We start from the raw sequence: 15,915 nt of genomic DNA, 5'->3' as shown, positions 1-15,915 counted from the left end.
TTGTCAACTCTTTCCTCCACATTTATCAGGTTCCCACGTCCTCCGCTAACAGCGCTAACACCTGAGCTGCTCTGAAAGAATTAGTGTTTGCATTCATGGAGAGGTGCTGAAGTGAAGCAGCTTCATCCACAGGACTCTCCATACGGCTTTACTGCACCGTATTCAAATCACTCTGGCTCAGCTGGTCAAGAAATGTGCTTCCTGTGTGCTACCAGCAAACACAATGTTTTTATCTCTGTAGCTTTCCTTTTTATCTCTTCTAACAACAACTGCCTGCAACATTGAAACCCGCCGACCTCTCAGCTTGAGCATCTAAACTCCCGATGAGGGAGGGTTCTCTCACAACCTCTCTCAGTGCTAGAATGATCTATAAACCGAGTGTAAACCACCTTTTAAAAGAAAAGATTTTGTTTCACTCATATTTCACTTGTTCTTGACAAAAACTGACTTTACTAGCCCATCTGGCATGTGCTAATTTAGGAGTCTCTGCGCTGGAGGTTCTTCATCACGACAGATGTGAAGTACTGTGTGTACGTATGTGTGTGTTTCTTCGACCCTCTGTACTCGATCTGTACCTCAGAGCTCTCTCCTGTGCTGTGGCGATCTGCTCTGGAGCTGTTGGTGTCTTTGGCTCGGGGCGGCTTCCAGGTCCTCTCCTGGGTGGAGCGGTTGTAGTAGAAGTGCCGGCCGTTCTGGTCCTTGTAGGTCTCCCAGTCACCCAGAACATGGAGGGGGGAGCCGGAGGGGAATGGGGGCATGCTGGTCTGGCTGATCTTCAGTTCCTGGAGGTTGGTGTAGACAGGGGACTCGGAGCAGCCCTGGCCTGACGAAGATACCGTCTGATGGGGAGAAAGTAAGAGAGACATGGAACTGTGAGTCATCGCTGAGTGTTTTTAAGTCTGTTATATAACCAGGGAAAAGTTCCTCGACAGCCAGTGATGATACAATGATGTCAAAAATTCACAGCTTTCAGAGCGTAAATCACCTCCACCTATAAGCTGGCCGACACTTCCATCCAAAACAGCTTAAAACACCCTCTGAGCGCACCTCACCCCCACATTGTTACTGCCATGTTCCTACTGAGCTGCACGTCCAGTCAATCATCTACTCTTTGCAGTATTTGTGCTGAACACTGAGTGGCATTTAAGCATAAAGGAAACGGCTGAAACGTCAAAGAGCTGTAGTTCAAGCTGACATAGCCATTGTTGGCAATAAAGGAGCTGAATGAACTCAGAGGAGGAGGAGGAGGAGGAGAAGGAAGACAGGGGAAGGAAGTGGTGTGTTATATAACTGAGTGGCGGGGACCCATGTCAGGTAGAAATAAGGAAGTAAAACTGACTACCAGGATGCATCCTGAGCACTGGGAGGACAGTTCGTCCAGGCTCATCCTGACGGCTGCAAACACAGAAAACTGTGGTGAATGAAATCAGAAAGTAGACAGTCTCCTACAGCTCGAGGTGACGTCTTCAAATCGTAGAGATCCAGTATGCATTCTGAGATTAGATTCTGAATAAAAAAGAGAAGTGTGTGCAGACAGCACTGAGTACTGAGACTGATACAGGCTGACCTGTGAAGGTCCTGAGGAAAAACATGAATTACTTTTCAGGTCCTGTTTCAATAATAACAACAGAGTGTCAAACCAGGTCGCTTGGCAGAGCAAAACACACTGCAGAAATGTTCCTGTTAAACAGGAGGGGAAACCTGAACAACCACAAACCAAATGTTTTTATGCAGTTAAGATGGGAGAGTCTACTGTGCACGCAACCGCCTCTTAGGCAGGCGACCAAACAAGATTTCAAATACTGTTTGTTCACAAAGAGTGAATAAGCTGGTCAGTATGATTTACAAGACAAATGACACTGGAACAAAAAAGTTAATTCCTGTATCCAGTCGAACTAAAACATGTCCACTGCTGGAGTACAGCCTGCATGCTGCCTCTAATGACAGAGCATCCTTCTTCAAAACCCCTGATGCACGACTGATCCAGTCAATGGGCTGCTTGTCATGATTATTTCATGCTGGAACCACAAAGAAGCTGCCTGGCTGCAGAGCGACAGGGCAGAGAGAGTCATAAATAATGCCAGTGCCCCAAGGCCTCCCGACACGGGCCCTGTGATGTTTTTATTGCAGGGGGATCAATAGGGATGAAATATGCAGGAGCCGAGCAAACAGCTGGAGGTACCCACGAGAATCGAATATTCAGTGGACCAGAAGAAGCCTGAACTGTTCAATACAACATCGCAGCACCACAAAACAAAGGTGGGCTGCATACATGAATTACATAATTCACTGAAGTTTCTTCTACCTGTTTTTGGTCACTGGTCGAAAAGCCCAGACAAAACAGGGAAACTTACTTTACTAAGTTCTACCAGCGAGCCACTGAGCAAAGCAGGAGACTTCCAAAATAAAAGACTGCGTTTACCAGAAACACTCTGTAAAGCTGATTCTGCAAAAGTTGCAGCTTAGAAGTTAAATTATTCTCAAGAGTTGAAAATATATAAAGTTTTACCTCTGGTGGTGACCAACTAGTGAAGACATCATCCTCCTCATGTACTGAGACTGCTCGAAAAAAACTTCTCCTCAAACGGATCATTGCCATCGTCTCTGCTTAATGCTTGGACTTTGAATGACTGCGTGCAGTGATGAATGGTGACACTGTGCTGTGGTCTTCCTGTATATTACTGAGTGAACATGTGATTTAGAGCATGGATCTGTCAAAGGGGAAGTTCTGGAAGTCAATCTGTCGTTAAACAGCCAGTAAGTTAGTCTCCCACTTCAGTGTGAGCCACAAAACCACATTTTCCCCCAAAGCTGCTCTGAGAGCTCAACAGACTTTCCACAAAAATGTTTAAGAGCTGGGTTTTCCCAGCAGCGTCCAGGAGAGCGACGCAGGAAAACATTTTAACCTGTTTACCTGATGGCATATGTGCCCAACTTTCCACTTCCTAGAAAACCCATTCAGGACTCAAGAAGATCTGTTTCCAGTATTTACTCTTGGCTGCTCACACATTCGGCAATCTGCTCCCTTTCAGCTGATAAACGTCCTTCATTCAAGGGAGGAGAAACTGAGGATGATACAGAAGGAAGGCTGAAGAAGGATTTGAAGCGTAGATACAGCTGGGTGCAACTCAAAAGGAGAATAGTGTAGTGGATTTTATAAGCCACAAGGTTGTGAAACCCCTCAGCTTAAGGTTCAGCTACAGCCTAAACATAAAACCCACTAGAACTGCAGTTAGGTGTTCCAGTGACAGCAGCAATATGGGCCATGTCAAATAACAGCACACATTATGTAACTGAGGGCTGCGCCGCCAGGCTGGCTTGTTAAAGATGCAGAGGGTGACTCTTGACTCCATTATAGAGGCGGTATATTCCCGAGCAGCTGGTGCTGGACATCTGGTGTGAACAGACTGACCACCTAATCAATACTGAGCTCTAAAACCAGTGAACCACAGTGGGACATTAAGAGGTTGACCTCTTACACCGAGGGAGCTTTGAAAGTACACTGCGCTTCAGTACGGGTTGCCAAGTGCACAAGTGTTATCATGTACTGTAGAGCTGCAGAGTGGCAGGAGGTGCGTTTGGGTTTCCAAAGTTAAAGTCTTGATTGATTTATCGGCATAGCTAATGTTAGAAGTTGGACAGTTGGGTAGACATGAAACTCTCTGAGCAACTGAGTTAAAGGCGTCAAGCAGTCAAATACAACTTTAAGGAGCGTTTTGGTAAATTTATCTAATCATTAAACTTAAAATTATGTAGGCAGGCTGCTAATGTTGAGTTCACATGTGACTGTTGATCGTAGAACTCGAGCAGTTTAAAGACTGTTGGAGGAGCAGAATAATAATCGACTGGTCCAGTGTTCTTCAGCTGAGACAAACCACATCAGAGGCAGAGGGAAAAAGAGATGAGAGAAAAGGGAACGACTGAGACTCTGCTGCAGGCACTGCATGCATCAGAGCTAATATTAGAAGGACATGGCTGCAGATGCTTTGGCAACACATCATTTATATTTAGACTAGTTTGGTGTGAGATTCAGAACACTGTGTTCATTTTGTGCAAAGCTGCTGTCCTGATTCACAAAAAGTTCACTCTAAAACTGCTGGGCTGTGTTTTTAAAAGCCAGTGCCAGGTGGAGTCTGCTGGGTCCTTTCAGTGTTTGTTTCACTTGTGGTTTCAGTGAATCTTTCGGTGGTTTTGGATGATTTGGTTCAACTTCTCGTCCTCAGATTGCTTATTTTGTCTGACCACAAAATGAACAAATCCAGTGACTTGAGAAAGAGAAAAGCAGCAAATCTGAAACGAGACGACTGAGTTCAGTGCTGTCCTGAAAAGAGTTAATGAATGTATTATGCATTATCATATTTACAGCTACATGGAACTATATTCCACAGCCAACATGTTTAAGCTGTCTTCTTCCGCTGACACCAAACCAATGACTCTTAATCCAAACCAGCTGAAAGTGGACTACAACACCAGAAATGACCAGAGGTGCAGGCGTCAGCGCCCTTCAGGTGGCAGCCTGGCAACAGAGTCTGCGAAGTCTCAACGGGGATGGGCCAGAGGAGCAGAGGGAGGAGGAGGAGCAGGAGGTGGGGCTCCACATGCTCACCTCCTCTCTCCTCCCCTTTTCTGTTTGACACAGATGAACCTGCTCTGCTGCATACCGCGGGGAGCTGGCCCATGAAAACACACGACACACACACTCGTAAACATACACACAGCCGAGCACTTCGGTGCCAACGCATGAGCGCGCACACACGCACGAACACAAAGACACGAGGGAGCGAACCTCTTTTCTACGTCCTCCTTCATTCAGTTTTCAGCTCCGCTGGGGCAAAGTGCCACTGCAGAGCTCTCCACGTTCACAGTCACACAGTGTGGTACCGAGACGCTGCCAAACGACATACATTGCATAACATGAGTAGGAAATGTTTTGTAATGTTTTCCTCTTTGGCAACACCTCCAATGAATATGACAGAGGCAGATATTCAGACTGTTTCCTTCAGTCACTTTTTGAGCCATTTTGGATCCACAAAGTAAAGCTTGCGATCATGAGGCAGGCTGTCATTGTACGACTAGTCTGACACAGCTATCATGATTTTAGCATGATGGATAACAAAAGGCACTGATTTTGACCACAGCCAGAAAGCCAAATAGCTAACGTGATTCATGTTTGGGTAAAATGTAAATTTGATTTAAATGTTAATTGAAATGTTAATTTAGTCCAACCTTTCAAACTGTAACAAATGTGCATTTAATTTTGACTTTTAACGATGTAACTTGTCTGAGCTGTTAAAATCTAGCTACAAAAACAGATTTGATGCCTTGTTCCTGCTAATCTGCGTATGTATTTAGTTATTGTCATGTCATTTCTATATCAGATACAGTTTAGGATGGAAGCAGTTACTGGTATTATAGTGCTGGGTGCTACATTACTTGCTGGATGTGGGACAAATGGCCAGTGAAACCAGCCAGGAGGTGTGACGGAGCCTGACCGAAACAGGAAGAGAGGAGCTGTGTTCATGGAAAATGTCCAGCCTGTATTTCCGGATGAGATTACATCACGAATACCATAACACATTCAAAAGCCTTGGAGGTTTTCCAACCTTCTAGCTGCATGAATGCTAAGTTGATATGTCTGTTTCTCACCTGTACTTTATATCTCTGGTATAAATCCATTCAAATTCATTTTGTCCATTTTTCCCCAGTAAATATCTACACGGTGAGGGGGAGCACTGAGTACATGAGGGAGGGAAAAGTGAAAAAGTTGCAGAGGAAAATAAATATTCAGACTCTGAAAACCCTGAAGCTTTGAGAACACATGTCCATTACAGCCTGGTGTCTCTCTCACTGTGGTCACTGTGGACTAAAATCTAACTACGGACAAACACGCTGCAAGTCAACACAAAAAGGCCTCCAAACACTGGCACCACCCAAGGCAATTACGCAATGCTAGAGCAATTCAACAGGAGGGAAGAGCAGCCAGTGCAGCGCAGGGTAAACTCTGTAACAGCCTGAGGTGAGCCTGACCTCTGAGCGGTCTCATGAAGCTCGGAGCTGGAGTCAGGAAGCCGACAGGCTGCGCTGGACTCCTCACAGGGAGCTTCATCCATATTTAAAACCATCAGTTACACACATTACACTTCCATGTGGTCTGGGACAACATCCATTCATTCACACATTCCTTCACGGCACAGACAATGACAAAGACAAAATGAGAGGATGCTTGTGAATGGTGCAAGAAAGAAGGTTTTTTAGAATTACTGTATAAAATATGACTGATGAAACGTCCACGAGTGTTGGATACCAGTGATTTGGGATGGCGTGTAGGGCTGGACGTTGGCACTGATCTCCAACTTCAATCAATTTTTAATTCAGAAAGTCTGTGAATTTCAGTTCAGTTAAATTGGATTGAAGTGGACATTAGATAAATATCAATTCGACCAGTGAACAGCTATCATCTATGTTAACAGATTGAACAATAAAAAACATTTAATGCATGTTGTAATTATTTGATTTCCAGAAAACATGCGTGTTACTCAACATGTAGCTACAGGTTCAACGTTTACATGTAAGAACAGCTGGATTAACATCGCAGCAAACAGAGCACACGTCGCTTTCTGTTTGACAGCTTACTAATAATAATCCATTATTGAAGTTAATGGTCAGTTTATTCCTGGCAGGACAGAAAATCTATTTAATCATCTCATTGTTTCAGTACTAATTTGATTAGCAGCGCTTTTGCTGCTCAAATGGACCAAAGCCGACGTTATCAGTCCCACCAAATCTCCTGTGGTTGACTCCACGTTCAGGTAGCTGATCCTCAGAGACTGACTGGGTGGTGCAGCTCGATCAAATTCAGCCTCTTTGTGATATTTTGTCTGGAGTACATTTTGGAAAGAAAGGAAATGTTCTTTGTGGGATTTGAGGATCTGCACAGTTAGAGATCAGAGAGAAGTGATGTACACGATCCCGCCTGAGTGCAGCATCACTGAAGTCTGCCAGAGAAGCAGGTCCACAGAGGGATCCTGGTCTTGTTCTGAATCTAACTCTCATCTACCCCGAGCAACAAATAAGCCAAAAGTCAGAAACATCAGGAGGGAGGGAGAGTAACGAAGGCAGTGAGGCAGGACGGAGACAGAAGCTGCTTGAAGATGATCTGTCTCCTGTTGCATCATTCTGAAATATTAACAGAACGCCTTCCAAATTCCACACAGTCACATGTAAAAGTTGGGGTTATGGGCTAAGTTTTTGTACACGGTCTCTCTTTTTAAACTGTCTATGAGCAGATGTTTTTTAAAGACCAACAAACTGACCAGAGAACAGTATTTGATAGATCCACTAACAATGCAACAGTGTGGAGCTCTGTGTCTTTACAGCCCTGCTTCAAAAACACAGGTAGTGGTGGGAGAGACGTGTTGTTTCAGGTCCCACTGAGACAATCCAGGAAGCACAGTTGAAAAAATAAAGAAATAATCTTGAAGGTTTATCAAATTTCACAATACTGCACAGCAGGGCTGCAGCGATAAACTGGTTTCATGCTATACTGTGGTATGAAAACTGACAGCATACCATGTACGTTTGCTCATCGACGGTATTGAATCCAATCGTATTAGTGTTATTAAAAAAAATTAATATATTTCAAGCGATATCAGGTTTGAAATTATAATAAAGAAACCAAAACAAAACCCTTATGTTTTCATTCCTTTAAGGGTCATTTTAACTGATAATAATAAAAGTGACTGCACACTGGGATATTTACTGAGACTGTTATCGGACCGTGAAAACCTCATACCCATGCAATCCTCCTGCACAGTAGTTCATATTATTATGAGGAAGGATTAAATTCACCTGGAAAATTGGCACAGCTGCAGTTATTTCAGCTTTCATTGTGACAGAGGTAAACATGAAAAATGTGGTGTTCGTACCTCAAAGCAGTGCAGTTTACAGAGAATATGCGCTTGTACCTGTTTGATTGGCCCAAGCATCCTCTCCCCAGCTGATGCTGCACTGCACTGTGACAGACTAGAGCCAGGACAAACCAGAGCCTCCAGCATGGGAACGCATTCAAATGAATGAGGGGGCTGCTTATGCAGGGCTAAAGTTGGTCTGATGCCCCTAAATAATGGAACAAACTGAAACAAAATAAGAGTTCTTCTGTGTCTTCAAAGCCATAAATCACATCTTCCACAGCGTATGATTGTGTGTTGGGGCTGAATACAGTTGACTGTGGATTGCGTGACTAAATCTACAAAAGGACACAAGCAGAGTACAGAACGTAAGAAGTGATTAGTGTTGGCACTGCCCACATGTAGGAGGAAATGAACTTTTCCACATGTTTTTTTTTTTTAAGATTGCATATGACCATATGCTTGAGTGTCTGGAACAGCAGCTGTCTGGATGCTGCTCTGCCCTCTCCACAGGGCACCAGGGCTATTCTCTGCAGGCTGGGACATGATGCCTGAACCCACGGTCACCCTCTCTGAATGGGGTAGAAAAAAAATCAAACTTTGCAGCAAGACACTTGGTTTTTCAGACCCCTTCCAGACACTTTTAACCACAGAGATTTAAACCAAGTGAGCAGGTACAGGTTCAGTGCTGCTCAGCGACACATTTTCCCTCTCTAGGCTGGAAGCTTTTCCCAAAGTGATACACGCTTTTTCAATAAACACTAAAAATGGCCGTGTAACACCCTCAAAGTTAAATATATGACCAGTGCTGTGGTGACGTTTTTCCATAGAGAAGGACCAGCCTGAGGGAACGCAGGCAGCGAGGCAGCTGACAGCCTCGACTGAATGATTAATCCTCTAAGTCCATCTACCTGACATGGTCGGAGCTAATGATGCTAATTCTGCTGCATGGTGGTTGGCTGCAGGCTGGAGGGATCCACTAAGGACAGCTGGCATGCGTGTGTATATATATAAATATATATATATGGATATGTACGTGTGTGTGTGTGTGTGTGTGTGCGTGTGTGCAGGTGATTATGTAAGAGGGTAGCGGGGGGACAGGTGCGGTCACTGCTCAGGACACATAATGCAATGGGATGTGACTTAGGAAGATGCACGCTGTGTGTAGCTTTCTCCTCCAATTCGGGCTCTGTGGAGGATTTAATGTTATCATCTAATGCAGACACACAGTTGATCATTAAAACGGCATTTTTTTTTCAAAAGCTAAGACCAGGAAAAGTTCTCAAAAGCCCAAAACAGAAGACAGAAATCCTTCAGTACGAGTAAAAACAATGGAATCGCTGAAATTAGAGAGATAAGGTTTTTACTTGGACAACAGAAAAGCCTAAGACTCAGAGATTAGCTTATCTGCTGCTTTTGCTAGAATGAAATGTCACAACAGGCTTTCAGACGGCATCTAAATCGCCACTGATGGATGTTTGCATCTTGATGCCTGTATGGCAATCCAGCTCTGCTGAACCAACACAGCCGAGGAGGATTAGGATGTGAAGCAGAGATATGGAGACCCCTCATGTCGGCCCTCCTACTCAGTTAATGCCAGGCTCAGTCTCAGCATCCTTCTGGAGACCTGAGCGCCGGCTATCTGAATCTGTTCATCCTGTTTCAAACCATGCATATTAAATAAAGTGCTTTATGAAAGTCCTGAGCAGAAACACCCAGTTTAATTTGTGTCCTCATTTAAACGGTGTATTTATCTTGGGATGGTGCAGCTCAGCACACAGGCTTGTTTTCAGCAGAGAGCTGGTTTATGTTCATGAAGAGGGAGGGGCAGTTTTCTACTGTTCGCTGCTCAGAAACTTCAATAGAGCTGTTGGGTGGTCAAATCCGTTTCAGGAGGGAGCAGTTTTTATTTACTTTGCACCAACATTTGTCCCAGATGGCCTGCAGATTTCAACCAGTGACCTTCTGATCACAAACCTCACTAATGTACAGCTGCTCTCCAGAGTCTGAGACTGAGGCACGAAGCTGACCTCGAAAAGCAGAAGAGCTGTAACTATGTGAGCAGAGGAAGTGTAAAAAAAGACATTAATCTGCTGCTCTGACAAATGAACTGTTGGTACAATAGGAAGCAATTATGGGTAGAATTTGAAGATTAATCTGTTGAGAGATCATTGACGAGATAGGAGAGGAGAAGAAAAAACAGTTATGCAAAACAAGTATTTTCTTCAGTCTTTTCTCAAATATTTACTTTTTGTGTGAAATACTGAAGAGTTTCACTTTGTCAGACCGTGAAGAAACATCAAAATTGAACTGACAAGGTGAACATAACGCTCTGGTTGAGCTGCTCAAAGCTGTGGACACATACAACCTGTTACGTGGGGGTTTGAGTGGGCCACAAACCAAAAAAGTTGCCTCACAGGGACTCAGCCTCTTCTCTGGAAAACTGCAGATCTCTGACCTCTCCAGGTAAAAGAATCATCATTTTAGTCACATGTAATGTTCAACAGGCAGAAATAAATCTGAGGCCACTTCAATGCCCCGATACGCTTGATCAGTCCAGCCTGGTAGCATCTGCACATCTGAGCAGACATCAGGGCCTTTGAAAGCAAAAAGTGTTTCATTTATTGTCAGATGCTGTTTAACTTTGTGTGCCTAATTCGATGAACCAAACCTCTGATTTCATTTGAAAGTGATGAGGCAGATGGCTGCATCTGTGAGTGCGTGACTGTGTGAGCCTGTTGTAATCCCTCTGTGGCAGACAGGGCACATTCAGTTCATTTCCCATTCAGCGGGACATTAGAGAACACAAGCGGGACACAGCCTGGTCGCCACTGGAGTCGACTAAAGCCTTACTTTCCAATCAAACGCTGACTTCTGGTTGCATACAGCACACTGTGTAAAAGTAACAGAAGTCAGTCAGAGACTTAGCTGTGGCTACAAAGACACTGTAATTAGACTTTAATGAATTTGTGACTGTAACATTGTTTAAATTATCCTGATGGCACAAGTTTCAATCCAAGTGAAAACTCAGCCCATTCAACTCGTAAGTGCGTTCCCATCCACCTGTTTTCATTTGTACAATTTGTGCATTTAAGTGCGAACAACAGGAAACATCTGCAGAAATGTTTTTATGCTTGGCTTGAAACAGTAGCGGATGCCCATTTTCTGGAAATTCAATTAAAATTTGGACTAAATTTAGAAGGAAGCTTGGCTCGTGTCCCTGCATCTGTCAGTGGAGAGCGACAGGTGGGTAGCAGAGTGTACTGCTGTCTGGCAAAGTGTCTTTTAATACCGCAACTGAAGGACATCAAAGCCAATCATTTTCAATTTCTCCACACTACGGCTTTCAAGATTAGGACGGGTCAATTTGGGAATTTGTTGTCTGCAAGCACGAGTGGAATTCTGTCTTGCAAGCTTTGCAGTTCCCTTTCTAGAAATGCACGCCAGCATCCTTAATGAGTTCATCAACCTGCACACTGAACCAAAACTTCATCATCCAACCAGCTGTGATGAATCACTCAAATCAATGACCTCAACAAAATAAATCAGCTCAACTCCACCACTCGCCGTTCATTTTGGAAACCACTAAACACAGTAGTGAGGAGTTGAACACGTTCGCTTCCTTCCCTGCTCGTCCTGTCAGATCACATTACAACAGACACAGCTTCACTGTTGAGCGGTCTGAGCCAGCTGGGCCTGCTGAATGGGTTAAGAGCAAACTCAGGGGGGAGGAACAGAACTGAGTATTATTCCTTCAAACATAGACACAGGTCTTTTAAGGCCATCAGTCCAAATGTGCTGATGTCCATTCATGGATGTGAATGAGGCTATAGGCCCATTAACCCAGCAAACAGAGACACGACACACTGTGATGCTCTGAGCTCAGCACAGTGTAACTGACAGAGATAAAAGGATCCGAGTAGACTTGACTCATTTATGTTTGCCTTTAGTGAGGCCACCGGCTGAAATACAGTCTGTCCACAGATGTCTTTAGAAACAGCTGTATGTTGTCCACCTTCAACTTGAATGCATGTCTCAACGCTGTTTCTGGGCCAGACCTTCCTCAAAAGGACAAAGCATGACGGGACGTCACCCAGCACACGAGTACTGTCCCCATTAACCACTCCAAAGGTGGATTATAAAAACCCTCAGGAGACAGAAACCATCATGAATCATTCACAGGAGTCTGAGTGACTTTTTTTAGGCGATGTACGACTTCCGCTCCGTCAGGTCAAACTTTGCAGACATTACTAGCCTCTGTTTTTGTTTGCAGGGTCAAATTTTACAACCCTGATTCTAAAACAGCTGGGATGCTGCGTAAAACGTAAATAAAAACAGCATTAAACGACACAAACAAACTGTGTTCCTGAGCCCGTGTGATAATATCCTTCATCCAATCATGTGTTCACAAAGTGGTGAACCTCGCTCCACCCTTGCCTGTGACCGACTGAGCCTTTCCAGGCCGCCCCTTTCATACCCAATCATGATCTATCACCTGGTACCAATGAGCCTGTTTACCTGTGGAATGACCCAAACAGGTGTTTTTGGAGCATTCCACATCGTTCCCAGTCTTCAGTCTACAATTTTTTTGTTTTTTGATAATGGATTAATCATTCAAGTCATTTTACAAGTCGATTAGGATTACTCAATAAATGAAGACAGCAATCAGCAGAATAACAGATCATGAAAGTTGCAGCCGTAGACCCCGAGTCCTCAATACACAACCGGTATTTGACCATGAAGAGAAAACAAAGGGAATGTGAAACTATAAAGAGAATCTGCTTTCTTTCTCACTGGAAATCAATTCTTCATCACACTCTTTAAGACTTCCTGTAACGACATCCAGTGCTGTGGTGGCAATCACCACCAACACCATTCCCACATCAGTCTCACAGCTTTAGCTCAGTGCCCACGGTTTCTTCCCACTTCAGGACTTATGAAGAGCCACATTCTTTTCCTTCAGGCATTAATAATACCGTGAGGTCGAACATGTGGGTGAAAAGTCAAAAGGCAACAGGGCTGATGACAGAGGCAGCAGAGGGACTGTAGGTGCACCAGCCCACACGCTGTTTGATGACTCAGTGTTGCCACTAAAGTTCCCTTTTAAAGAGGCATTAAAGGAGCACAACTGCCAACATGAAATGAAGGCAATACAGAACCAGACGCAAACATTTCAAGGTCTGAGGGTTGAGAGACCTAAGACTTAAAGAGTTAAGACGAAACAAACGCAGAAGAAGAAACAAGCAGGCAAAATTATTCTCTTAATGAGTTCTCATTTCAGAGCCCTGACATCATGAACCAGAATGTGGAGAAACGCTTTATAGGGTCGTACAGATAATGGAAACACTAAAAGTCATGTATTCAAAGCATAGACGTAACAGTGGACCTCATACATGAGTGGGCACTGGAAAAGTGTGAGTCATGCCTGAGACATGACACAAGTGGCCTTTTTACCGACGGCACAAATCACGACAGAGGCCAGAAATAAGGGAATTACTGTAACTGAGATGAATGTGTTATTTAAGAGGGAGAATTAAACCTGATGGCGTTCTGGGTGAAATGATTCTTCCTCACAGACTTGGTTTGAGTCAGAAACACGATTAAAACACGTATTTGTTCACCTTAAGGCCATAATAGAACGGCATCAGCTACACTACTTGAACAAAGCCGCAATAGATGGTAAAAACAATACAGTCTTTATTTGGCTGATGTTAACTTCTCTATCTCTTACAGCTCTTAACAGTCCTTAAATTTTGCAGAAAATGGCCGCACAGTGAGCACATCAGCTCAATGCCAACTCTGATTTCCATTTCTTATCTTGTTCTTGTTGTACTTCAGTGGAAAAATGATATCAAACTGCCTGCTTTTCAGAGGTCAGTGCATCGCTGGCCTGATTGAGGTTAACTGGGTTACTGGATTGACACTGATACAGGACATTCTTACTGATGGACCCAGATGTATTTTAAGCCAACTGTGCTTCATTTAGAAAGCCTTCAGTTGGATACTACCACTGAACTAAGTTATATTGAGCATGAAGTAGTACTGGCAGTTGATGTACTGTTAATATAAACACAGGCTTCTAGTGTACACTTAACTTTTTCCTTGTGGTGTTTCCCATCTTTGAAAACTTCCAAGTAAACTGATATTTCCTGGAAAACTGTACTGCATGTACTATCAAGTCAAACTACTTTGGTCTCGTAGCTATAGTGATATCCCACTGGTTTAAACTCAGCATTGATCCCTCCCCATCCTGTTAAAACAGGACACACACCACATTTAAGGGCTAGTATCCACGGGGCCTTTCAGAGCATCTGCAAACATCTGGGAGTGATTTCTGTCCAAGGTGTGAAAGTAAAAGGAGAACCGAAATGATTAGTGAAGAAAACGAATGGTCCCAGCTTTTGTAATGAGGTTGATTATGAAGACATAAACCTGCATTCTGGAAATTTTTTATGAGCAATTTTCATTATATTATGATATTTCGTAGACGAGAGAGCAAACAGCAGAATACTCAGCAATGAAAATAATTGGCAATTGCAGCCCCAAATGAAAATATAGATTCAAAAGGAAACCCAGGATGATACTTAACAGATAAGAAAATGCCAGGAGAACACTACATGCTTTCAGCTCCAGAAAGACAGTTAAACACGCTGTTACACAGAAAGTGAAGAGGCCAGTAATTGCAATGCAGGACATCTGAGCAGCAGCATGCACCGACAAAATGACACAGCAATTAGAAAAGCTAGCAGTGTAATTAAGCTTGACAATGTGCCCATACAGTATTCCCTCCAAAGTCTTTTCACAAGGTCAACAACGGTGCAAAATAACTGACGGTGAATAACAAGGAAATAATATACAACTAGAGTCAGTCGATGCAAAGACACAGTGCAACAAACCTGCTTCAAACTCCTATTATACAACATGCCTTACTTTCCTTGTTGTTTTCTGTGGCACTGAGGTAAATCTGGGTAAATCTGGATCCCCCTCAGTCCATGTAGGTTAGCCTAATGTGTTTCCAGCCAGAGCCTCATTGATCATCATGTATCCCAGTTAAACCATGACACGCTGCAGAGAGCTGCCTGGAGGAAACAGGCCAATCTGCTGCGTCTCCTCTTAAAGAAGAAACCACAACACACACGTCATTTTGTAACAGAAAGTGTTTTTACTGTTAGTTTTGTTTAGTAATGATTCATTGATGGTACAGGGTGGTGGCGTAAAAATCTGGGTAGGTTAAGATTTTAAATACCAGAGTAAAATCTGCTGTTGAGGTGGTAGAACCCTAACATCTCCTTCTAAAATGTCTTCTTTCCCATCGTCTCCTTTGTTGTGCGTACGTTCTCATAGCTCATTTCAGCCTTTGTGTTGACCGGGGAATCATGTATTGACCTGTCTCTGCACACCTTAAAGAATGCGAAGCGAGAGCGAGAAAAAAATACACGTACTCAAATACTTTTCACCTCCTCCAGCTACAGAGAAGAGGCCACGTGTCCCAGTTTGCTCACAGCCACATGCCTCAACAGCGCACCTCTTTATGGAGGAGGAGGAGAGTAAAAGGGCAGGTATGAGGAAGACACAGGCAGGAAGAGTGATGCCCCCAGGCTAAGGATGAGCCTTCATCAGCCTGTAGCATGTCAGAACTTCTCTTAAAATGACTTCATGGGCTCAGATGGAGAGAAACTGTGCACAAGGAATACAGAGGAATAGTGCTCACGACCCTGATTCCCAAAAAGTTGGGACACTGTGAACAGAATGTGCTAAAATGCTAATCTTTTTTGATATATATTCAATAGGCTGTTTGCAGTCACCTGATGTTAAATTCAGATGGAGGGCAGGAAGTGAAAACCGTAATGGAAGAGATGGAGGAAAGTTCTCACTGTGCTAGTTTAGATGAAATTACAAGTGAAAGGTACAAAGAGAAAGTCAGAACATATGTTGGATGTGACTCTTATGATATGAGGAGCAATCTGTCAGCCAAACTCAAAGTTTGCCTGCTACTGAGGCAGGAGAT

General features: G+C 43.7%; 1 protein-coding gene across 5 annotated transcripts in view; it reads right to left on the bottom strand.

Annotated features, from left to right (window-relative positions):
• Positions 1 to 15,915, bottom strand: part of LOC143329072 (rho GTPase-activating protein 12-like) — a 51,485-nt gene that overhangs the window by 11,983 nt on the left and 23,587 nt on the right. For all 5 annotated transcript variants that reach the window (XM_076744750.1, XM_076744751.1, XM_076744752.1 and 2 more), the window contains exon 3: positions 576 to 839. In XM_076744750.1, coding sequence (XP_076600865.1) covers positions 576 to 839 — 264 coding nt within the window. The remainder of the gene's footprint in view (positions 1 to 575; positions 840 to 15,915) is intronic.

This window comes from Chaetodon auriga, chromosome 12, assembly GCF_051107435.1.
Source record: "Chaetodon auriga isolate fChaAug3 chromosome 12, fChaAug3.hap1, whole genome shotgun sequence".
Lineage (NCBI taxonomy): Eukaryota > Metazoa > Chordata > Actinopteri > Chaetodontiformes > Chaetodontidae > Chaetodon > Chaetodon auriga.
The sequence above is the reverse complement of the archived record's forward strand: the minus strand, read 5'-3'. Positions and strand labels throughout refer to the sequence as shown.